Source organism: Thermobia domestica, chromosome 9, assembly GCF_964235325.1.
Source record: "Thermobia domestica chromosome 9, izTheDome1.hap1.1, whole genome shotgun sequence".
Classification (NCBI taxonomy): Eukaryota; Metazoa; Arthropoda; class Insecta; order Zygentoma; family Lepismatidae; genus Thermobia; species Thermobia domestica.
Genome location: NC_137462.1, coordinates 6,734,222 through 6,761,090, shown reverse-complemented (window position 1 = coordinate 6,761,090; position 26,869 = coordinate 6,734,222). Strand labels below are relative to the sequence as shown.

At 36.3% G+C, this 26,869-nt stretch overlaps 1 protein-coding gene across 2 annotated transcripts in view; it reads right to left on the bottom strand.

The window, feature by feature from the left end:
* clu (clustered mitochondria protein homolog) overlaps positions 1–26,869 on the bottom strand; it is a 193,719-nt gene that overhangs the window by 22,310 nt on the left and 144,540 nt on the right. For both annotated transcript variants that reach the window (XM_081770529.1, XM_081770530.1), the window contains exons 10-18: positions 21,518–21,730; positions 18,385–18,559; positions 16,260–16,365; positions 15,627–15,753; positions 12,867–13,044; positions 8,498–8,703; positions 5,953–6,159; positions 2,788–2,886; positions 344–558 (exon numbers count right to left, since the gene is read on the bottom strand). In XM_081770529.1, coding sequence (XP_081626655.1) covers positions 344–558; positions 2,788–2,886; positions 5,953–6,159; positions 8,498–8,703; positions 12,867–13,044; positions 15,627–15,753; positions 16,260–16,365; positions 18,385–18,559; positions 21,518–21,730 — 1,526 coding nt within the window. The remainder of the gene's footprint in view (positions 1–343; positions 559–2,787; positions 2,887–5,952; positions 6,160–8,497; positions 8,704–12,866; positions 13,045–15,626; positions 15,754–16,259; positions 16,366–18,384; positions 18,560–21,517; positions 21,731–26,869) is intronic.

The following is a 26,869-nucleotide window of genomic DNA, read 5'->3' as shown; positions in this document are numbered from 1 at the left end:
TCGTTAATTTTGAATGGACTACACTCGAACGCTTGAATTTGAATAGACGTATTTTGTGAACAATGCGAATGCATACATGGTTGGATAAATAATTATGAAATTAAATTGAAATTGTAGGCCTTAGATTATTACAGCCTTCAGCAGTGTAGTATATTATTACCTATAGCTCTTGTCTTTCAAAACCGGACTTTCATTTACCTCATAATGTTCAATATACAAACATTGTTTCTACCAGAGAAGCCAAAGAAATTAACTAATAGAATATCTAAAAATAATAATAAAAATATAACCGACTTCTCTAGATTTGAACATGAACTTTTATCTATCAATCTAGGTATCCTACCTGAGCAGGGATATTTTCTGCAACGAATACTGCTCGACAGTTGAATCTATCCCATCTGTCGGCAACGTCCAGTCGTAGTAAGATTTCAGGTCGTTCTTTAATTGATTCCACAAGGTCTTTGGAGTAAGAGTGGCCCATTCTGTGCTATCACTAACAGCCAACGGATTCGGTTTACCTTTTCTTTTATTGCGACGCTTCGCGCGGACGCTCTGAAGCTGTAAAAAAAGAAAAGAGATAACGTCATCTTTACTTTTTACAGATACTGGAATTCCCTACTTCAAATTAAGAGTGCAAATTGAAAAATGAAAACAGAAGAACATAGCCTTGTTAGTCAGTTAAAAACGTACTACTTAATTCGTATTCCATATCAGCTAGAATTGTAAAGTAACTTGCGGCAAATGAACGTTTAGGCCTCAATATATGTTAGTTCCATCAAAATTAAGCAACTAGTACTTTAATACCTTGGTTCAGTAATTGTCAATTCAACAATTATTATAACATGTCATGAACAAAACATGAACATACCTTCACATAACAGAATAGATTAGCATTATGAGTTTCGCATACTCTGTAACAAATGATTACTATTTACTAATCTCAAAAGTGTAATCATGGAAGTAATGTCATAGTACTTTAGTACACTAAAAAAAAGCTACAAAACAATGAAAAAGATTTTAAGCCAATCATGGTATAATTGCTAGAAATTACAAAATGCTTACATGTCTACCAACTAACAAAGGGCGTATGCGAATCGTGACAGCTAGATATTTATGAAAATTGTTACTCTGGCTAATTGTGGATCGCTAATCAATGTTGTGATAGTCATTTGGTGCGGAAATACATTGTTTACCCGCTACGTATAATACATATATCAAGCAGTGACCGGGTGAGACTGTGCCGATTTATACCCCGAAAACGCCGGAAAAGATAGAAAATAAAATAAAATGTGTGCAGGTAACCTGATACCTACGGGAGGGGGGACACCTGACCAAGAACACGGCAGTACTGTCACACAAGCAGTGTTGCCATTCCAACACAAACTTATAGTTTTTCAAATGGAACATATACCATTTCATGGTATTAAACAATTGCCATGAAACGTGAAAGAAAATAAGCACAAAGGGAGTTATCAGTGTTGCCAAATAAGGGACATGAGGCTGTAAAATTGAAAAATTATGGAGTCTGTACAGAGAAAGGAACAAGTGTACAGCAACAAAACGAGACTGCAGAAGAAACAAATATACAGTACAGCAGCAAGTACATCAACATGCACAGGATCCAGTGACTAACGGGGCTGATATGTCATATCGAGTGCACGGCTAGGGCCAGAAATGTACGTAGTTTGCCATACCATGTATGGCTTTTCTGCTGTATGTATTGGTGTATTATGTTAAAATATTTTGCGCCTATGTATTACTGGTAACCTGAATGCAGTGTGTTTTATCTTCATCGTTGTCTCACATGCTAACGTTTCCCATACACTCAACTGACACCTATCACAGGTAATTAATCTTTGTGAATCGATTCTGACGTACTTTCTTGTCACAGATTTGTTACCTTCGTGCCACAGCTTTTCTGTACTCTTTTCAGACGCTACGCCGTCGTCTCTGTGGTTTGGGATGTATGAATGATTTTATGCAGTGTTGCAACCTCAAGACAGTTCGTTTCATAACTCTCGGGATCAGTTCGAGATATCGACTCTACACAAATCATTGGAACTGCCGCTCTACAGGAAAACTTGCTGTTCACACTTCCGCATTATGTCACATGGGATTACTACTTTCTACGGCTATACTAACATGTGCCCTTTTTTTGGGTGAATCCTGTATCAAACCCGTTAGTCAACGAATGCTGTGCATACTGTAGTTTACTCCCTGCTGTACATTTGTTCCTTCTGCAGTCTCGTTGTTGTTGCAAATGTGTTCGTTTCTCTGTATGGACCCCATAATTTCTCAAATTTACAACCTCGTATCTCCCTTACTTGGCAACACTGTTAATTCACTTTTTGCTTGTTTTCTTTCACGTTTTATACCAATTGTTTAATGCCATAAAATGGTATACGTTCTGTTTGAAAAACTGTAAGTTTGTGTTGGGATGGCAACACTGCTTGTGTGACAGTGCTGCCGTCGTCTTGGTCATGTGTTCTCCTTCCGTAGGTATCAGGTTACCTGCACACTTTTTTTTTTTATTTTCACCTTTTTCCGGCGTTTTGGGGTACAATTCGGCACAGTCTCCCCCGATCACTGCTTGGTATATGTATTATACGTAGCGGGTAAACAAGGCACTTTTGCACCGAGTGGCTATCACTACGATGATTAGCGATCCACGATCAGTCAGGGTACCAATTTTTATAAATATCAAGCTGTCATGGTTCGCATACGTCCCTTATAAGTTGTTTTAAGCAATGAAGCTTTCAACTGAAAAATCTACAATGTATATCTTACCTCATCTGCACCAACTTGAGCATGTGGAGATTGACAAGAGGATAAGAAACAATTGAGGAAATGACTAATGGCGGCCGACAAACTCATTAGCTCTGCACTCTGGAAAAGAAGAGAACACTTTATCACATTTAAAGATAATTAAAGCCATTTAATGCGATTAGCATTGGAACAAGAAACATTCCAAACCACCAGTCATAAATAAGCCGTTCTTTAAAATAGCACATTTGAATTTAATGAATATCACACCCTTTATCTTCATGTAGGATGTCCTCCCATGTGTTCAACGAACTGTAAAAGGAAATTCTACTCACTAGAATGCGAGATTGGTAGGAAAATTATAACTTCGGAATTACATTCTAACAGATTTTAGTTTTTATCAAGCATTAGTTAAGGCAATAACCCTGAAAGTAGTAAAAAACATATCGATGGTACTTTGCAGCTACCTCGTATCTCAAAAAACACAACTTTATAGGAGAAAAAAAAAGTTTGAAAAAGTTGGAGATTAGTTAAAAGTCCGCGACTTTTCTGATGGAGAAGTCAATTAAGATAACAAACAGACTTCTACATCAGAAAAGTCGCCGACTTTCAACTAATCTCCAACTTCTTCAAACTTTTTTTTTTCTTCTCCTGTACAGTTATGTTTTTTTGAGATACGAAGTAGCTGGCTAATACCGTCGATGTATATACAGGTGAACCACTTAATGTAACCCCTCCTTTTGACTTCTAAACTGATTGACAGAAATAGCTAAAATTTCGTACCGGGCAAATATTAGAAGAAAGCAAAAGTTTGACATACTTGGCAATATCACTAGATTAACAATGTTGCTATATCAATACAAAGTTTCATTATTTCAAATGGCACTATGTCAGATTATTTCATATTCCAAATCCACATGTAAATCGAGACATTAAAATACCACAATTTTTTTTTTATTATTCAGTGTTACCAACTAAGGATGATACAACACTGAATAGAAAGTGTCGGAGGAAACTATAACAGTAATAAAGCAACCGAGAAACAAGTCGGTTCATATCAAAAGTAACTTAGTGTCGGATACTATGATCATGATATGATGAGTTCCGGACAAATAAGAAATAAAGTAACAAGAAACTGAAAATTTAATTTTTTTTAATACAGGTTTTATTTTGAAACTGTGCTAAGGTAAGTATTGTATCTAAGGAACTGGATGGTTTCCAAAGACAAAATAATCATAATGCCGTTTACAGCATTTGAAATCTTACTGTCCCTGATATATGATAGACATAGGAAAAGTTTGCAACACTTTAAAATTATTGTGATTAGAACTACCAATTGCTACAGCTGTTATATGTTAATGTAAAAGAAAGCAACCACCATTTTAAAATTTCCTACAAATTGGTTATTTTAAGCACTGTTGCAAATTGTACAAATGTTTATGATATCTCCAACGGTTTGAGATATCGAATTGCTGTAAACGGTATTATGGTGGTTTTGTTTGTTGGAAACCATTTAATTCCTTGGATACGATACTTAGCACTTTTTCGAAATAAAGCTTGTGTTAAAAAAAAAAAAAAAAAAAAAAAAAATCCTGTGACTATTTCCTATTTGTCTGAAATGCATATCATGGTTATAGTACCCGACACTAAGTTACATTAGATATTCAACGCCTCGTTCATTCATCTCAGTTGCTTTATTATTGCTGTAAAGCCCTCCGAAATTTCGATATTTGTGATACTGTAACATCCTTAGTTAGCAACACTGAATAAAAAATGGTATTTTATTGTTTCGTTTTACATATGAATTTGAAATATATAATAACATGACGTAGTGCTATTTAGTGAGATACCAATACTACTAATCTGGTGATGTAGCCGAGTATGTCAAATACTTTTTCCCTTCTGATATTTGCTTGCTACGGAATTTCAGCTATTTCTGTCAATTAATTGAGAAGTTACACGGAGAGAATTATTTTAAGTGGTTCACCCTATATATATACACTAAGAGAAGTCAAAAAGTAAAGGCACTTGCAATTTCTCGCACTAGGGTTTGGTAACACTGCTAGTATCCAGCGCCGAATTAGTGTCGTCTGCAATACTTCTATGCAACGTGACACTCGTATTACCGCGTTAGTCGTTGGAGTGTAGCACACCGTTAAACATTACAGCTCCACTGTCGATCTGCACCAAGGAGGAAATGAGGGCAGTGATTCGCTTTTTGTTTTTGGAAGGTGTTAAACACAACCGGAAAGTATGTGCAGGGTGGGTTTCGAAAGAACTATCAGCGCAGCATAAGGCACAAAGGTTGGATATCTCTCGCAAACATTTGGCCTGTTATCGTCGCGAAGGAGATGGATTTTTAGCAAAAAGTTACTGTAGAAACTTGGGTACATCATCACGAAAGGCTACGAGCATGGTTTGGAAACACCCATCATCATCAGAGATTAAAAAATTTAAACGTCAGCCATCAGCTAGAAAATTATGAAAAAATAGATCCAGGTGCCTTGGAGACTGCCTTGAGAGAAGGGGCACCGTGCAAAACACCTATACTCCTCTACTTGGACATTAACGAGGAAACAGCATTATTCTCTTTGTAATCAAAGACGTTTTGTATTTATCAAAGTTTATAACAAAATTGGTGAAGGGATACAATTGGTGGGTGTAGATACTTCATATTCCCTTTGGTTTTCATTTATTCTAATATTTTTTTTTTTTTTTCTCATTCCTTGCTCATCTTTCAATTTGAGGTCACTATTGTTACTTCACGCTAATCGCAATTAACCTGTATTGAAAGAGACAACTGCTATCAGAGGCATTCTCCTGAAAGAAAGGGTGCGCGATGATTTCTATAGTTTTTTAAACCCTTAAACAGCAAAGCCTAAGTATTTATTAATGTACTTACCCCAAAACATCCACATTATAGTTTAAATGTAAACATTTAACTCAACCATACTTTTATTTATTTATTTATTTATTTATTTACAGTATTTATTTATTTATTTATTTACAGTATTTATTTATTTATTTATTTATTTATTCAATGGGTGCTTATGGTTCGGTACTTCGTCTATAAGATAAATCACAACATAATAATCACAAAATATTTTATGTTCTATACATCTATATTGAGCAGAATCTCCTAGAACTAAATCTTTAAAAATGAAAACCTACAGTTAGAACAATACTTACTTGCATGTAGACTGTGAATACATGTTTAGCTGCACGGGAGATCAATTCAGCTACAGCAATTGCATATACATACTCCAGCTGAGGAACTTTGGCCAACATATCAGCTATTTTACCCAAATAACGTACGTTTATGCCTCGATTGTGCATTGCTTCAGTTAGGGTGGCTCCATCCATTGGAGCAGCTGAATGATCTAAGCAATCACGGATCTGCAAAAACAAAAACGCTAGATCAGAATAATATACTAACAATTCCTATGTAGATTTTTTATTGCTACCAGAAATTCAGAAACAAAAGCATGTTTTTCATTTTTAACAGTAATTAGAGCATAAGATTCCACGTATAATAATAATAATAATAATAATAATAATAATAATAATAATAATAATAATAATAATAATAATAATAATAATAATAATAATAATAACTTATGAATTTATTTTGAGTTTCATTTACTTCTTGTAACCCGAGCGCTGAAACACCCTCCCTGACCTACGGGGTCCCGAGTTCGATTCCTGGTGGGGAACATAAAAGAAATTAAACGCATTATAGTGGTTCAGATTTCACTTTAAACTGTAGCTTCAAGCCTTAAACAGTCTTAGTGCTGAAAAGGGACACTCAACCCAACCAACCAATTGCCTGCTGAAACAAATGACAATATGATATTTTCTGAGTGATGGTACGTAACTGATGACAAAGATTGATTGATTGATTGAAAGGGTTTGGGTGGGCGCGTCGACATCGAGGTCTTTTGCATCCTTCTCTGACAGCACAACATAGAATTACCCAAGAACAAAAACCATAGTATCGCAGAAATAATAAGTTAAAAGCGAAGTCTGTAGCACGTAAAAAGTATCGGGTCATTTACGAATTAAAATGTCATATCATTTAAGAAATGTGCAAATTCGATATACAAACACAAGGACGCGTCAGTACACAATGGCATGTTAATCTTCTCTGCCGGAGCAGCTCGGCAATAGGTAAACACGTGAGGCAGCCCAGAATTAGTAATGAATATGACAAAGCAGTAAAGATAAAAGCAAGGAAATGCTATGACAAGCATAAAACCACCATAAAAACACAGAGAAACAGTACAGAAAATCAGAAATAAATAAATTAATTAAAAGAAACGTGAGAAATGCACTCACAAATCACACAGGACATGCAGATGCTGCAAGTAGGTGAAAACTTTCTGGATCATCTGGACATCGTCTCCAAGCAATGTAGACATATCAGCTGGTAAGCCAAGAAGGGCTCACTCAGGAGCAAGAGGAACACATTCCACAAGAAGGTGGCGGATGGTCAGTAATGCACCATAATGGGTGCAGGAAGGCGGGTTCTACCGACGCAACAGGTAGCCATGGATCAGATGGCTGTGCACGATACGTAGGCATGCGAATCGTCGTTCTTCCAGTCTTGAAGGACGAAAACTTGTGGCCCAAACACCAAGTCGCGGCTTGACAGCGTGCAATTTATTCTGAAGGTGCTCATCCCAGTTTGTCTGCCAGCGCTGATGATGGCAAAGATTGTGAATACATACATCTCTGTTCAACCGTAGGTTTTTTGTTTGTTTTATACGTCCCACGATTATGTACCGAAACTCAGAGAGACGAAAGTTTTTCATCTGATTTACAGTGAGATTTGGTGCTTTACCATTGAGTCAATATGAACTTATAGTATGTTTTAACTGTTGGAGTACCGTGTTAATTATAAACCACTCCTATATTCAATTTCGTTTTTACCTTGCTAGGAACATTGTTGAGCACTTATTATTTTAATATAGGAGACGTTATAATGCATTCTTTAACAATATAAACTAATTTTCCAGATATTTTATACGTTTACACGGGAAGGTAGACAAGCTTATAATGCAACAGTCCCGACAACACTATTGCAAGATCACAACATACTGAACAGCAAGCAATTGGCCAGTTGGTGGCAAATTATATTGCATCTTGGTTGGCTACTACAAGAAACGTTACGCCACGAAATAGCTGTCCAATGTTGGCCCTCCTATACAATTATTTAAGCCCTTGAGATTGTAATACTGATATTATATTAGTAGAGGACCATCCACTTTTTGTAGCTATTATTATTCCCATTCTAATAAAAATGACAGTACTTAATAAATGAAGTTTTGTAATTTTTATTTCGGCTGCTACATTGAAATAATCTTCTATAAACACACGTAAAGTAAGGAATTGTGATCTTAAGGATTAGCATTAAAGCATTTCTTGGCATACTATAATCAAAAAGACTTGATAATGGTACCAATTCAAAAGCATTTCTGGGGGTACTATAACCAAGCCTCTTCACAATGGCATCAACTCAAATGGGGCCAAGGTGAAATGAATATGGCTCCAACTAGTGTTTGCAAAAGTAATCGAAAAATTGCAGTGTAAGTTGGCTACAAGTGCTTAGCAAGCGACTTGAAACTGAGCAATTGCTGCAACCTGCAAGCCTTGTACAAGAGAACCGTGCACTTGCTACAAACCTACATGCTATCTGAGTTCGACTGTATGCGAGTTACACTCAAGGAATACTTACGAAGGAAGGAATCTGAATAGTCAAAAGGAAGTCCGCAGTGTCTTTTACTAGCTGCCGTTCTTTCTTCAGTTGTTCGCCTGTGGGGTCGACATGTTTCACATCGGGAGAATAGACGTCAGGGTTGAATCTCACGTCGAACTCTGTTTCCTTCAAAGACCCAACAGCAAGCGCCGCCTTCTTCACGATTTCTCGAGTGCTCTCTTCCACTAAGGAAAAGAAAAATCAAGATCTTAGAAACAAAAGAAACAGTAAATATTTTATAATACAATAATAACTATAACTGATAATTCCAACTACTGTCACCTTCTTTTGTCACGATGTTACGTTCAAGAACATTATGCCAAGAGCTCACATATCTAACAAGTCCTATTACGTAAATGTGCAGGATCACAGTAGACAGTGAATGCTCATTATTGTTCATCTTTTAATTTATAATATTTTGTGTCTGTTTTGGACAAATAAATTACACGAGTTCTTCCTAGATAGTGATTAACTTTTTTTCTGTGAACATGTTATAATTTTAGTGCATTTAATATTGGTTTATTAGATAAGTGAGTTCTAACGTAACGTAACGTAACGTTCTAATTTTTGGTGTACCCGGCTCAGACAATTTAATTTCCTTTTATTTTAAAAGGCTGCTACATTTAAACAAATAGTGTATCTAAGCGTTGTGCATTCTCGTAAGGAATAGCAACATCCAGCAGACGAAGCAGCCAGCGGCCTTGGCAACTAACGGCAGCCAATCACAGTCCTACCTGTGCTTACGCCACTTTGGTAGGTGGGACTCGCGTGAACCGCGAGAACAAGAGAGAAATTGCGTGACGTGGCTTCCATTTGGCGCCAAACGGATTTTCAAGAACAGACTCATCTTAACATCGCTGCTGAAATAATTACTAAAATGTAGAATATAAACGCATCCATTTATATTTTAGTCATCTGAATATATCAACATTTATATTGTTCTTAATAATACCTTGTATTTTCGAAGGAATGTAAGTATAGTGCTTATATTAAATATAACTTCCAAATTTGTGAGTATCATTGACGTTACTGCGACCTATAGTTAGTCGTCACATGTGCTTTTACTTTGGTGTACATGGTACAATGTATTGGTATAATTGAATTCTTGGAGTGTCTAATTGATTTTCTGATTGAATGATGCTGAAATTTTGTCCTATTCGTAAGTTTAAGATTGTTATTTGAAGTTTCGCCTATGTGTAGTTAGCGGTGGAAGAAGCTATTGTTTTTTGATAACTTGTTTCGTCGTTAACGCTCGGGTGAGAAATTCAATTAATGACTATCTACTGTAATGTTTGCTTTACTTGGATTACCATCCTACGGAGTAAACATCACACGACGAAAAGCACTCAGGACCGAAACCAGTGATTCAGTCTTTGTAACTGCAGCACACAAAACGCCTTCTGCTGAGCGGACGTCATCTTACTTCTGACTGACTGCAAACTGAGAAGACGCATTGACTGACATCTAACGGTGATTTTCTAAAACTCTAGGCCACGCCCATTCAAACAACACTCATTTCCTTGCCGGCACGTCCCATGTTCCGTAATTATTACCGTCCAAAATCAGATCATTCTTTTTGAAACACTGTGTATACTGGCCTTACTGAATAAATATAAGAATAATAAGATCAGTTTTATTGTTCAGTTAACAATGTGCCAATAATATTCCTTATTACAGTAGTATTTTTCTTTACAAGGTATTGTGTATGAGTTTCTGAACATCACTAAAACCGAACAATAACAAGTAATTAGTGCGGTAAAAATTTCGTTATACATTAACCTAATCCTTAATTTATCCGTATAAAGAGCTACACGAAACCACACTAAGCAACACTGTCATTCAGTACGAAAAAGGCAGGAAAATATAATTTAAGAATTTTATAAAAGTTTAGAAACAAAAAACAAATTGGACAGGAACCTAAGAACGAGATCTGTATTTTTCAAATGTAATTCTCTTAATTTTAATTATTAGTCAATATATAGGTTATTTTTTATCTATATATTAAAATGTTATGTTTATATGTTTGTGACCAGTTCTTTTCGACAATAAGATCTCGGAAACCACAAGCTCTAGAAACGTGGTGGTTTTACTCATTGATTCCAAAATGGTGTAGATTTACCAGTTCTCATTCCAAGTTTCAAAATAGAGCCCGTACGATTAACATTGTCGCTAGGACGTTGCTAAGGTTTATATCCTTATGTCAGGCAACCAACAGTGGTGCTACGTATAGCGGGCTGGGTTCATGGACATTGCAGGCGCTTTGCTTTTAATCTAAATGGCGCAAATCATCTGCATGCTGGCAACTTCAAAGGCCTCTAGAGCCGCAATGAGGCATGCTTGCATGGATATGAATTTATAAGAAAAAATATTTCCATTTGATATCTCACTTCTACAAATCCGTCACAAACTCACTCCAACATCTATACATTAAATGCTATGTTTGTATATTTATTTATAGCAATTTACTCCCTTTGTGAGTCTTCTTGTCCTGTCATGTCCTTGTGTGTGTAAGAAGATTCATGGTCATAACAGAACGAGACAGCTCATATTCAACTAGTATTTATTTATTTATTTTAAATCTTCGTATCTTTTGTTTGAATTAAGAAGACTGCCCGCACTGAATTTGTCCACGTATAAAAGGAACAAAAAACGAAGGTAACTACAGTAGACTACCGGTTCACGAATTCTTCCATCGGCTCTCAAATAATATTTCGAGGTACGAACGCGCGCGCACATCTTTATCTATAATCCCACGCGCTAAACAGTGCATTCGTGCGTTTACCGTAAACATTATTTCTCAGAGTGCTGTATTCAAAACCTTCACTTTTTGTTCTTTTTGGTACCTTTTGTGTTATTTTAGCTCTCATTATGGCTGATTAAGAATAATTTCATTTTCAGTCTGTATTCTTCATCACTAGACATCGGATTTTTATACAAGTGGATGTTTTGTTTGTTTATATGTAGCTCTGTTAAACTTTGTAAAGGTTTCTAACAACAATCACACAGCTCAAATTTGAAGTTTTATAGTACTTATAAATGTATATTTCAAAGATTAGAGCATACATTAATGTTTAAGAGCATATTCAGCATATTCTATAAGTTTTCATTCCAGACGTATGCATATAGCATGGAATAAATCCAATTTTAGTTTTTATTTTCAACGCTTATATGTCTATACAACAGAACGTCTTTTTGCATGGGAGGATGGAAGAATGCCTAGTTTATGGAAGACCAATAATATTAGCAACCGATCATCAGAGCAAAGATACAACTGTCAAGACGTTAAGAGAAATTTGATAAAGACACTGTAATATTGTGTGGACACCAATTTAGAAACAAGAGACGCGAGGGATGCTGTTCAGCGGATGCTTAGCTCTAATTGATGAAGTTCAGTCAATTTCGGGGAAATTCAGGCGCTCTGTGGAGAAGAAATTGACGGATGTTATTGCAAGAAACTCCGAGTACAAAACTATTGAAGCCATGGGAAAATATTTTCTAGGGTTAAATTTCAATTTGTGAGAAAATGTCGATACTAAATTTGCTCCTCTCTATAAATACTGTCCAGTTACATCTAATGATGTTAACAGGTCATTTTTTGACTGCAAATGTCACAAACTAACAAAAAAATGAAGAGAAGCACCTTGTGATATATTGTAAGGCTAATTATGGAAAGGAATACGTCCTTAAAATCGAAAACTTTTCTTTTTTTGTACAACGGAAACGTATAGAAAAGTAAGGCTCGTATTACTTTGTTTAAAGTAAATGTACTCTGAAGTACAGATGTGAGGAAAATTAGAGATTGTGTTCTCGTATCAGTGTGTTTATTTTAATCTTAAAATTTGTGTGTTTCAAAAAGTTAGGAGTATATAAAATTGTCATAAAAATAAATTCTGAAGAAAAGTCCCTGAAAGGTGAAGTACAATTTCGATGTTATATTTCACCTACAAAACTGTCACAACTACTTCGGGCTCGAAAATGCTCTGATTGCATTGTTAGTGCATATCAAGTGCATATTTTAACATTTAACACCATAGTTGCATGCATATTTCATCAATTTTAAGTGCATGAAAATCCAACATCTACATTCAACACAGAAATACTTAAATATATATATATATATATATTTTTTTTAATACATAGTACTACGCTTTTCTGGCTACAACGGATTAATTATATTTATATTACGTTAATTTCAATGGAATAAATAACTTCAGTTCGTGAACAGCGTTACGGAACGGATTAAGTTCGTGACGCGATTGTACAATGTATAAACAATAATCAATTTAGTTCTTGGCACAAAAAAGTATGCGCAGCAATAGTGATAAGAAGGAAAGAGCTGAAAACTTACTTTCTTGCTTCTCTCCACTAGTTATGGAGTCTGTTAAGCTTTCCACTATTTTCTTGGCTTCATCAGTTTCAATGTCTTTCTCCGAGGCCGCTTTCTCCGCATCTGTTCTACTTCCTTCTAACAATTTATTGTCTGCTCCAAGCAAAGCCTTTGCCTTCTCAAGAACTACGTCCTTCTCCTGGATCAAAATTCATCAAACATTATGAAAAACTTATCCACTTATTAATAAAACATCTACATTTTAATACAAATTATTAAAAGTCTATATATTTATCAGTCTAACAGAAATCGGAAGGTTCTATTAAGCTAATGATCACGGTAATTTTGTAAGTTTGTGTGACCCACTACTGATTCGAATTTAAAGTTTTAAACTTGAATAATCTAAGGAAGAACTAAATAATTCATAAGGGTAAGAAGTAGACACTCATCTTTGTATCCAGACGAAAAAACATAAGGTTGTTACACAATTTGGGTGTTCGCTGAAATCTTTACTAACATACCTCTTTGTTGCACTTGCTTGCTAACATTAACAGCTGATATTTAATGGAAGTATAAATCTATACATAAGACTAAAAACCGTTTGAAATATTTAGGTCAAATCAAGTGCCAAAGAGTTAAAGTTGTTTTTCCTTTTGACACAAAAACAAAATCTCGATAGTTCGTTACGAGAGAAGATTCACTTTTTACAGATCACGACGCATCATTAACAGGGACGATTACATTTTTCTATCGTATACAAAGAACTACTTTTAGGGACCGCAGTGGCTCACTGTTACAGCGCTCTTCACTGGCGCGTGAGGTTGCTGGTTCTATCCCAGCTGCTGCCAAGTGGGCTTTATGGTGGACAAACACCGTGTACATGGATTTTCCTGGGGTTGTCCCGTTTCCTCCCACTTTCGTCATTCCACCAGTATCATCAATCTTATCATCACCGTCTCCCTTAGCTTCGATGCATAAACGTGGGACATTATAAAATATAAACAAACAAAAATTCGGATAATCCTGTCTCTTTCGAATCTTCCAGGAAAATCTAAGATAATTATATAAGGACTCAAGTGCAATTAAGAGGATTTTTTAAAAAAATTAATGTCCCACGTTCATGCACCAAAGCTAAGTAAGACTGTGATAATCAGATGGAAGATTATGGTGGAATGACAAAAGTGGAAGGAAACGGGAGAGCCCCGAGAAAACCCATGCATATGGTGGTGGGCAAACATTTTGCGAGCGTTAGAGCTGGGATTGAAACAGGGATCCCATGCACCAGTCGTGAGCACTCTACCAGTGAGCCACCGTGACCTCAACCACGAGAAATATTACTAAAGAGGGCTTCAACAAAAATCGAAATTATATAAAAACTAAATTTTTCGTTTGAATACAAAAGTGAGTATCTATTTTTTTATTTATATGATATGTATCCTACAGCTTCTATTAGTAGAAATCCATGAGCAAAAACGAGCTAATACGGTTAAAGCCCTAATAAGTATTTTAAACAAAACATGTAAGTTTTAAAGAAAGGCAGAGTTTAGAAAAACAAGGAAAACAAGAAGTTCGGAGAGAACCTATGAACAAAGTCGGAACTTCCTGGTAAAGTACTTCATACTTCCTTTTTAGATGATACCGCTCTCCCTCATCCCTTCTTCTTTTAAATATGGAAATAATTAATGTACATGTATTAACAATACTGTCGTGTTTGCATCATACGATCAACACCAGCTGTGTTGAACAGCATTTTTGCACGGAATGGTTACTTGTTACGTAACCGCTGAGGAAAAGGACAAAAATTCTGCTACATTTTTCACTGTTACTGTTGTTATTTTGTTACATAATGGTTTTATAAATTTTTGGAATCGTACACGTATAGACATGATACAATATTATCGAAATACAAGCTATGGAAAAAAAAACGTATTTCACCATAGTCTTTTTCCCATACTCTATCTCTCTAAACAGTAACTAGAAAAGATGAGTCACAAACTTAATATTAAATTTTACTTGCATGCTTGAATACTCGTTCGATCCCCTTCATCAGTTGCTGTCCAATTCACTTCATCAGTCTTCATAAAATTAAACAACAGAGGCAGTAGAGGGCTTCGAACCGCCTGCTGACGGCGGTGAAGTCACAAGAGCGAACTAAGCATGCACTTTATGACGTTTGACTGATGGTTTCTCAGTCTCCGGATACCAGCTCGAGTGCATTAGCTGGCAGTCACACAATTCGATACGTTGAAGATTATGACAAGAAAGTAAATGTTCCAAAGAAGCATCTGTAATAAGGGGGCAGTTGTGCAGTTCCAGCACAGTTAAGTTTTCCGCCCAACACGGAGACTTCCCTAGCTGCCGAGTACCTTCATCTGTTATCAACTCACAGTGAGATAAACAGTTTCTTCAGCCTCGGACAACCCATTGCCAGATGGATAAGCGTTGTATCTGTTATCAATACATATTCTTCTAGGTCCATTTTCTCTAGTAAATGGGAGCTCCTGACCAACGCCTGGAAGCCTGTATCTGTAAAATGCGAGCATCCTACTACCTCCAGTTTCCTCAACTGATAATGTTGAGCAAGTACAAGAAGCGAAGAATCTGTGAGATGCGAACTACTAGACAAACACAAATAAGGTATTCTTGGACAGATTTAAGATAGATTTTGAGCTACTTATAATTTTAATTTCATTTTAGTTCCACGTTTTGCATAATGATGATGATGATTTAACAGTAAAGTTATAATATACCGAATGTAATTAAAACAACTATAAATAATACCTTCACTTCTCGTTCTTTACTAAGTTCCCTGTCCTGACTACTTCTAGCCTCTCGTTCCTTCTGCTTCTTCACGCCCAACTGTTGCAAGTGGAAGGCAGCGTACTTAATGAACATCATATACCTGGATCTGAAAAACAAATTTACAACAATCACGCATCTCACTCAATTGCCTGGGTGGCATAGTCTACTAGTCTAAGACATTATGTTGGACTGTCACGAGTTCGAATTCCGCTCAGGGTGTTTCATTATCATTCATTTCTCATTGTCATCTTTAGCCTGAAGGGCAGAACTGTAGAACGTAAAACAAACTAAAATAATGAATAACGCACAAAGAGTGAAAAAGTAACTCACTGGACCGGGACCTCAGGCATACCGTGCTGATGCGTTACGCATTTTATTAATTACATTAGAGCATTTTTCTGTCTACACCAATTCTAACACAATCCTTATGTAGCCTTACGGGTTTTGATATCTCATTCCCTTCCTAGTCAAATGTGTCTCATCACATTAAGTAGTGGAATTTATAACATGTGTACGGAAGTGAAACTGACATGGCTAAAAATAAAGGACTTATAATGCCTACTCAAGTAGTATAGTTACACATAAAATACATAAAAAATTTTATACACTTACTCAACAAATGCATCAATTAATTCCTGCCTTAGACAACAAAGCTTATGTTTATGTTCGAGAGGAAAGCCCAAAGCACGTGCTTCTTTACTCAGTTCTTCACCTTCCACTGAAAAAAAAAAAAAAAAAGGAATAATAATTACTATTTAATACGTCAAGATGTCACTGCTGTTCGTGAAAATTGCAATGCCAAGAAGAAACACGATGCGTGAACTTAAATTTACATCATAAATTCGTTACATTGTTATACAGAAAATTTTTTTTTTACACCTTTTCAGATATGAAGCTGGTGAGTATATTGTAATGTACCACGTGCTTGTGTTTATAAACAATAACACGTGCTCCTGATTGTAAACATCAATCACATGTATTTACGTTGGAGTAGTACACCTCACGTTGGATTACTACAAGAGGAGGACGACGGACCTCTGGCACCACTACAAGTCACATGACGACATGGGAGAAGCAGCGCCTATATAATGGAAAGGATTCGACGGACAGTCACCAGTCTGTGATTGGTCTCTCCTCCTCTAGGTTGCCTGGAGCTCTAAGAGAAATCCAACCTGAAAGCCTGCGGTCCACCTGGCTTAGCTTGCTCGGAGCTCTGTCGGGATCCCAATCTCAGTTGCTTAGTCTGCTTCGGGGCTCTGTAACTCTTAACCCCCTTACTACTTGCTTCGGAGCATTGGAGTTTCTTACACCACTCTATACTCTTTCCAGCCTTAGAAAAAAAGTAGGTGTAAACAAACCCACCGGACTACCAGTGGGTCTATGACCAGTGATTGGTTGTTGGTCTTATTGCACTAGTATCCTACCGCAATATAATCCCTACTAAGTTAATACTTTCAAATAAAGATATCTGAATTTATCCTGCATTTTGTGATAAATGCAATATATATAATGTTTAACAATAGATGTAGTTTTATTTCAAGCTCATCCGTATTTGAACATATAATATTTACTGCGCATGCGTGTGCCTGTGCGCTCCGACTCTGCTCATTTGAAATTATAGAATGCAGAGTTTCATGGAGACGATGGGTGACAATAGTCCCTCTCATGTTACAAAACATAAAAAAGGGCAACAGGAACAGAGGCAATCTCGTTTATACAACGATTTAAGAAATTATTTCCAACATAACAGTGGTCAGTGTGTTAATTATTTACCCACCACCAACCGAGCTTTACACTTTAGAAATTATGCGACGACAGTAACCTAGCAGACGATCTTGCTGTTCACGTCTCTCGCTGCCGAAGCACGTGCCGATTTCGCTTTGTTTACGTCTACTTTGTTCTAAGGCTGGAAAGACTTTACTTAGCTTGCCCGGAGCTTTATAGAGATCCTGCCTCGAGGCTACACGGTCTTGGTCTATCTTTTTCTACCTCGTATTAGAGAAAGTTACATTGTAGTATTTCTGTAAATACTGTTGTATTGGAGGATTTTTATAATAAAAACTGATAGTGGAAATGGATTCCGAACTCTGATTTTCTCAACTTACCCCTTCGAAGGGAAGAACTTTTACAATATATATCCATTTCATTAATTGGTACTGAATGAATTAACTGTGGTAAGGAAGATTGAATATTCATAACTTCTATATCATTAGTGCCGAACACCATTCGTGATTGGGAGGGCAACGAAAAATTCGACTAATAATTCAGACTGTTTCTGAAAGTTCTTTCTCATGCCCTTACCATATTAATTGCTACTATAATTATAGTGCTAGTTGGATATCTATTAACTTCCCTTCTTTAAAAAATACAAATATTAAAAGAATTATACGATAATCTACAATGGACCAATTAGTTGTGGAAAATTCTCACCTAGGTAACGGTATTCAAGAGTAGTATACGTCAGCAATTTACCTCCATAGAATGGAAAAATGAAAAACCTTACAACCTGATCAAAAATCAGATCATTTACCCTTAATTTTCAGAAACAATAATCATGAAAACCTCTTGAATATGATCGTTTAGCAATGAGACTTTACCAGTCACATTGACGAAGGGGTAAATGTCTTGAAACAGTACGTGAAAAACAATTTTCATGGTTGTTTAATGGATAAAGAGGTTTCATTATTATTCACTTATTTATTTATATCTAATTTAATATCCATCACCTGAGACTTACATTTGAGGAAATTAACATCTGGAGGAAACGTCCTTAAGAGATCTAATATGTAATGTCTGCCATCATTTCCTATGATTCCTTTACATTCAACAGAGGAACACAATTCTACTTCTTCCCCTTTGTCGTTCAAAACTTTGTGCGGAAGGATCTTTAATTGTTGGCCTGCTTTGTTGAGCTAAAAAAAAAAAAAAAATAAGACATATAGTTTAGAACTTTACGAAGAAAATTCATGAGAACTTTATTCAACATACATTCCATATATCCCTTTTAGTTTGACAGAAAATCCATGAAAAGTTTCATTTGCACAAAACAGTATTTCATTTTTTCAATGTATGACAGGAGTGGTAACAACTGATAATTAAAATACGAGGAGTGATCAGAAAGTAAGGTTACAAAGCCTTCAGTGAAACGAGTATATATTATTTCATACAATCAATACAACCAACAAATAGTACATACGAGGAGTGATCATAAAGTAAGGTTACAAAGCCTTCAGTGAAACGAGTATATATTATTTCATACAACCAATACAACCAACAGATAGTACATACGAGGAGTGATCAGAAAGTAAGGTTACAAAGCCTGCAGTGAAACGTGTATATATTATTTCATATAAGCAATACAACCAACAAATAGTACATACGAGGAGTGATCATAAAGTAAGGTTACAAAGCCTTCAGTGAAACTTGTATATATTATTTCATACAACCAATACAACCAACAGATAGTACATACGAGGAGTGATCATAAAGTAAGGTTACAAAGCCTTCAGTGAAACGAGTATATATTATTTCATACAACCAATACAACCAACAGATAGTACATACGAGGAGTGATCATAAAATAAGGTTACAAAGCCTTCAGTGAAACGAGTATATATTATTTCATACAAGCAATACAGCCAACAGATAGTACATACGAGGAGTGATCATAAAGTAAGGTTACAAAGCCTTCAGTGAAACGAGTATATATTATTTCATACAACCAATACAACCAACAGATAGTGCATACGAGGAGTGATCAGAAAGTAAGGTTACAAAGCCTACAGTGAAACGTGTATATATTATTTCATACAATCAATACAACCAACAGATAGTACATATATTAGGTTATATTTCGACAGTCTCCATATCGGTTGAGGCACGTATCGCATCGTGAGATGAGTTTGAAGATTCGTTCCTGGTAAAAATCCTGTAATTGCGTGTTGAGCAACGTTGTTACGAAGAGTTTCACCTCCTCGTCTGAAGCGAAGGAACGGCCTCCTAGGTGCTCCTTCAAGTGAAGGAACAGGTGAAAGTCGCTTGAAGCAAGGTCCAGCCTGTAGGGAGGATCCTGAATTAGCCCCTCCACGTGAGCTGTGTTCAAATCTGTTGATGCCTTGCTGGGTCAGCCACTGCACTCCTCGTCGGCGACATTTTCTCTACCAGCTGCAAAGTTTCGACACCATTCTGCGACATGCTGAAGAGACATTACAGTCTTTCCGTAAACCTCTACCAGCTGCCGGTTATTTTCAGCCGCGGTTACATATTCCGCCCAGAGAAATGGAATAACTGAGCGGATTTCTTTGCGAGATCAGTTTTCCAAACCAGTCGCCACTTGTGTTAACATACAACTAGTACCATAGGTGGCTGAAACCGCACAGTTGCTAACTCCAATGTATTAAAATTACAATCCGCACACTCCTCATTTCTCTATAACAAATGAAACTCCAGAAATATCGGCCTTGTAACCTTACTTTCAGATACTCTCTCGTATAAAATAAGCTTCATCTCTTGATCAGCTATGGTTTTTTCGCACGTTAGGTATTACGCTGAATGCTTTAATTGTTTTTATGTCCTCGATTTTCCCCTTATAGAACATAGCAGAAGAAATGTGTAAGTGCCACGAAATAAAGCTTTTCAAGTATAATGAAACATCTGAATAACGGACACTGTTCTGTCACAATTATATGACGTAGATGAGATGTCGGTTACAGAGACGTTACACAAATTCAAATTACTCATAGCTCATATGGTAATTGTAAGTAGTACATTAGTTATCAATCAATTTGAATACAACATGTCCCTGAAAGAGAAAAAGAAATGTAACAATGAAATAAATTATTAGAAAGACGGTACGTTTGTACCACTATGGAGAGTAACTCAAAGTTTCGTTAACAATGCATCAAATACCACAAGTGCTGCCATCTTGTGCAGTAGCCACAAAGCCGTTAAATTTTTATCGCGTCCCTTACAAAAATAAGCAATTTATACTTTTTAAGACAGAATTACATTCAAAATCTGAAAGTATTATTATTATTATTTTAAGTTATATGTATGTTACGTTTTAATTTATAAAATAGATAATTACTTTATAAATTAAATATAAATATAGTGTGGAGATTGGAAGAGGAGTCACACAAGGATGTAGTTTGTCGACCCAATTATTCAACATTTACAGTGAATGTTTAATGAAGGAAGCATTAATAGGAACTGGGAATTTCAAAATTGGAAGCAGATCATTAACAAGATCAAGTATGCAGATGATATTATTATAACAACCGAATAAGGACTACAGGAGATGATTCACGAAACAGTTGACATTAGGGAACTATACGGAATAGAAATCAAAATCGAAGTCATGAGAATATCCCGTGGAAATGCGCCCTTACGGGTCAGAGTAGACCCAAGAGTGCTTGAAGAGGTCGATCATTTCAAATATCTGGGAAGTATTTCGACGAAAAATTCGTACTGCACCAGAGAAATCAGGTCGAGATTAGTCCCAGGACCTTCCAAAAGGCAGAATACTTTAATAATAGTAACTGCTACACTGTAGTAATATTTCACTTCAATTTATAAAATACATATAAAGTATTTCTACAATGTAGTAGTGTCCTTTCTTGGCCAGGTGACATGCATGTTATTTCTGTATGCATAGTCCCATGTTTGATTCCTGATATTCTTGTCTCGGACACAATCCCATTAGTGGCTGATATCCTGCTTTAAACAGTAGGCCATGTCTTGCACAACCTCAGTGAAAAGAAGGGTTAACTCCAATCAACCACCTACAATGTACTATACTTAATAGTGAACACTAAAGAAGTACTTGCATTTGAACACACAAAAATAATTAAATTCGTATAAATAGAACCTACCATATCAAGGTATTTTGGATGTGAAAGGACAGTCTTTCCAAAATCAATGGACCCATAGACCACAGACTGCTCCTGCTCTCGCTCCAGAATTCCAGGAATTATGGATTGGGCTGTTATGCGATAGCCACGGTAATCCACAACCACTGTACCCAAAGTATAAAGCCCTTGAAGGTCTACTGCGCTATACACACGAACGCCTTGTAAGTCGTTACGCTAGAAAAATAAACAGAGTAATGTATTAAGGAGAATGTCTAGCACATTATTAGCATCAACTTAATAAAACAAATCTTATTACGCTTGTACATTTATCCACTGAAATATTTAAGAGTATGGGTCAGAAACATGGACATTACGCAAAAATGATAAAAAGCGACTGGAAGCTTTCGAAATGTGTGGAGAATAGAGCGAATTAGCTGAGTTGAGAGGAAAATGAATAAGAGGATGTTAAAAATGTAGGGAAGGAAAAAACAATTTTAGATATTATAAGAGGAAGAGAAACTAGTTGGGACATTGGCTAAGAAGGAACTGCATCATAGGGACGTGCTAGAGGGTATGGTGGCAGGAAAAAGAGGGAGGGGCAAAGGAGACTACAATTAATGGACGATATCGAACCAGAAAAATCGTATGTGAAGACGAAGATGTTAGCGGAAGACCACAGAGCATGGAAGCTTCTCAGTTGCAGCAAGTGACCTGCCAACAATGGCAGAATACCTATGATGATGATGTCAAGAACTCTTTTGTTGTGTTCATCTATCACGAAGATTGATTTTATTATTAAATATTTTAACGTTAAATTTAAACTTAACACATAAACAACGCTTTGGGAGACTAATTTTCAAAAGTATGAGCAACGCAGGAACACACAAAATGTCTCAAACCAGTTATCTTTAATAGCTAACTTCTCTCAGTTGGCTATCCTTTTAATTTGTGTGTATACATATTAAGTATGAGGTGCGTACCAAGAGCGCTATAGTCCAAAAATTAATAAATTGTAAGAACTGATGGATGGTGATGAGCCGAGCAGATGTTGATTACTATTTTATGTTCTTTCTTTGTAATCGAAAAATCTAGAGTTTGAGTCCCAATACCTTTTTCTTCAGTATTTTTCTCTTAATTCAACCCAACAAATGGCTGTTTCCTACCTCATTTCCCATTATTGTTCACTGATAAAGGCTCCAGTATAATTGGTTTCGGAGGCTACAGATGAAAGTTTAAGCAAATATTTTATGAACATACTATAATGGGTGCTTGAAACGTTCAAGAAAAATTATTTGGTAAGTCAATTTCATTTTTTTTTTTTTTATACGACTGAAGGGTGCCGCGAAAAAAAAAAATTGCATGTAAATTCAGGTGCCTATATTTTGCAATCTACAGTCCTCACAAGATTGTTTAAAGATACTGGCATGCTAAACTAGATGCAAGAGGCTGAGAATGGCCTTAAAACTTACATTTCCTCCAAGCTCTGATTCCAACTGTTTCTCGTTGCTCTTTATCATCATCAAAACAAATACCAGTGTCAAGCGTATACCACGTGAAGAAGTTTGGCTTGTATAGTGTGAAACAGATTTAGCGTTCTCAATTAATACTGCAACCGGATGTGGTAGTAAATTTCTTATCACTTCCAGTTTTAGTGGAAGATTAGACTGGACTCTGAATATATTGTTGGAACGCTTCATTGATTGCAGAGAACTATTTCTCGCTATTTATTATCGTTTTTACTCTAAAAGCAATCAGCGCTTATTTCTGCCACTATCGTTTCGAATAGAAGATTAAGAGAAAAGATGGTACTTATTCTTAGAACGCTAAATCGATTACAAGAAATCGCTTCTCGCTCTCTCTCATTGTTTACACTCCGTTAGATCAAAGTTGAAACCGGAAGCTGTAATGGATTTCTCTCTCTTCCGGTTTTAGTAGAGAGTTAAGGATAGAGAATCTTGGGGCATTTAATTGACTGTACGAAACTGCTTTTCGTTATCTTTTATTTTTGCTCTATAGTGATTAATAGGGTTAGGATCTTGATGATTTTGCATCTTTTTTCTGGATTAGTATAAACATTGCTCGTTGTGTTATAAATCCTGTTTTATTAAAAAGAAGTAATTTAAGACAAACTTATTTGTGCATTTTTTTGCATTTTTTTGCCCATTTCTGTGTATAAGTGCATTTTTTAAAGTTTTTGGGCATTTTACGTGCATATTTAGTATTTATTCTTACTTTTAACCGCATAATTCTCATTTTTCTTATAAAAACAATAAATTGAAGCAGAATGCTTCCTCCTACACGATTCTAGTTCGAAGATTCGTTGGAGCAGGCGTGGCCAATGTCCGCAGACTGCAGTTTCTGGTGATTAGTCACATGAAGCCAAGGAGCGAGAGTTCAGTGACCGTGGCATTCACTGTTTAGGTGAGCTGTTGGTAGACGCCTAATTCTGCAGTTTATCTGGTTAAAATGCCGAAGATAAAAGAGAATAGTGCTTCCAAACTTAAACGATTTGTGAGTGAATTTGGAGCTGAAAAAGTATTTACAACAGATGTAAGTGTTCTGTACTGCAAGGTGTGTGATACGGCAGTTTCAGCCGAAAGAAAATTTACCGTTGAACAGCATGTTTCAAGGGACAAACACACACGGGGACTTAAGTTACGTGCGAAACGAGAGGCAAACGCCGCGCAACAACTTCTCCCACAGTGTGGTACATTCAAAAATCATTCTGTTTTTTTTTTTTTTTTTTTTTTTCGAAGATTTGTGTAAAGCTGACATTCCGTTGAACAAAGTGGACAACGTGACATTGGGTGCCTTTTTGGAAAAATACACTTGTAAACCCCTCCCCGATTCTTCGACATTAAAGAAGAATTACGTGAACAAACTTTACGAGAAAACAATGCAGTACATTAGACAAGAAATGGCTGGAAAGAAAATATGGGTGTCCATGGATGAAACTTGTGATTCGAAGGGACGAAATGTAGTGAATGTTGTTGGAGTGATGCATGAGGGTGGGCCGGGTAAAACATTTCTTTTGAATTGCGAAATTCTGGAAAAGGTCAATTATTCCACGATCAGTAAGTTATTTGATAAATCAATGCATCTCTTATGGCCTAATGGCGTCCTTCACGAAAACGTGCTGCTCTTTGTAACCGATTCTGCACCGTATATGGTAAAAGAAGCGAACTCACTTCAGGCGCTATATTCGAAAATGATTCACACTACGTGCCTCGCGCATGGTTGCCACGGAGTGGCTGAAGAGAAACGTGTGCAGTTTCCTGATGTTGATAAACTCATAGGAAGTGTAAAGAAAGTGTTCAGCAAGGCCCGACCACGTGTAGCTGCTTTTAAGTCGGAGCATCCTGAACTCCCTCTACCACCTAGCCCCGTTCTTACCAGGTGGAGAACGTGGCTAGAAGCCTGTAAATACTATTGCCAAAACTTTGAAGCTGTGAAGAAAAGATAGACTCTTTCGACTCCTCCGAAATTTCCGTGATTCGAACTGCACAAGAAATACTGGTCAATCCTGAAATTCAAGGTAAGCTTGTGCACATTCAATCTAATTTTGGATTTCTACCAGGTGTGATTACTTCTTTAGAGAAATCTGGAGAAAAGTTGACTTCAATTGACTCAATCAAAAATACAGCAAGTGCATTAGAAAGTGTTCCTGGGGTAGTAGGACTTGTATTGTCAAGAAAAATGACAGATGTATCGAAAAAAACTCAGGTTACCATGTTTTGTGCGATAGTGGACATTCTTTCAGGCAGAAAATTTGTACTGCCCAAATTAGAAAGTGATCTAGGAATTAGTGATATGATCTATTTCGAATATGCTACGGTGGTTTCTGTAGAAACTGAAAGAACCTTTTCAATGTACAAATCGTTATTTGCAGACAACCGCCATGCATTCCAGTTCGAAAACCAACCTTCATATTTTGTTTTGTTGTTTATTGCAACTCAGTGTTAGGTGCAACTTTTGAGAAAAACACAACAGAGTAAAACCAACCAACCACACACACACACACACACACACACACACACACACACACACACACACACACACACACACACACACACACACACACACACACACACACACACACACACACACACACACACACACACACACACACACACACACACACACACACACACACACACACACACACACACACACACACACACACACACACACACACACACACACACACACACACATATATATATATATATATATATATATATATATATATATATATATATAGGTAATGCACTTATAAATAGTAACGGATAATTCTCTGTGAAAGCATTTTTTTTAAATTATAGTGCATTTTTTTAGATTTTTAGTGCATAATTGCATTTTTTATTTTGCATTTTCCCCACATTTATAGTGCAATAAAATCCTAACCCTAGTGATTAATGTTAAAACCAGTAATGGTTGATTTCGACGACTTCCCATTTAGATATCACTCCTACCAACGAACTCTATTCCTACCTTAGCACCCTCTATATCTTGGTCAAAATTCATGGTGATCCACTTTCTGACAGACGGATAGGGTAAATATATAAAAGACTTTTGAGACGGATAAGGTAAATATATAAAGGAGTTTCGAGACTGTAAGGGTAAATATAGAAAGGAGTTTTGAGACGTAAGGATAAATATATATAAAGAAGCTTTAAGACGGTAAGGGTAAATATATAAAGGAGTTTTGAGACTGTAAGGGTAAATATAGAAAGGAGTTTTGAGACGGGGAGGGTAAATATATAAAGGAGTTTTGAGACGGGGAGGGTAAATATATAAAGGAGTTTTGAGACGAGTAAGGTAAATATATAAAGGAGTTTTGAGACGAGTAAGGTAAATATATAAAGGAGTTTTGAGACGGGGAGGGTAAATATATAAAGGAGTTTTGAGACGGGGAGGGTAAATATATAAAGGAGTTTTGAGACGGGGAGGGTAAATATATAAAGGAGTTTTGATACGGGGAGGGTAAATATATAAAGGAGTTTTGAGACGGGGAGGGTAAATATATAAAGGAGTTTTGAGACGGGGAGGGTAAATATATAAAGTAGTTTTGAGACGGGGAGGGTAAATATATAAAGTAGTTTTGAGACTGTAAGGGTAAATATATAAAGGAGTTTTGAGACGGGGAGGGTAAATATATAAAGGAGTTTTGAGACGGGGAGGGTAAATATATAAAGGAGTTTTGAGACGGGGAGGGTAAATATATAAAGGAGTTTTGAGACGGGGAGGGTAAATATATAAAGGAGTTTTGAGACGGGGAGGGTAAATATATAAAAGACTTTTGAGACGGATAAGGTAAATATATAAAGGAGTTTTGAGACGGGGAGGGTAAATATATAAAGGAGTTTTGAGACG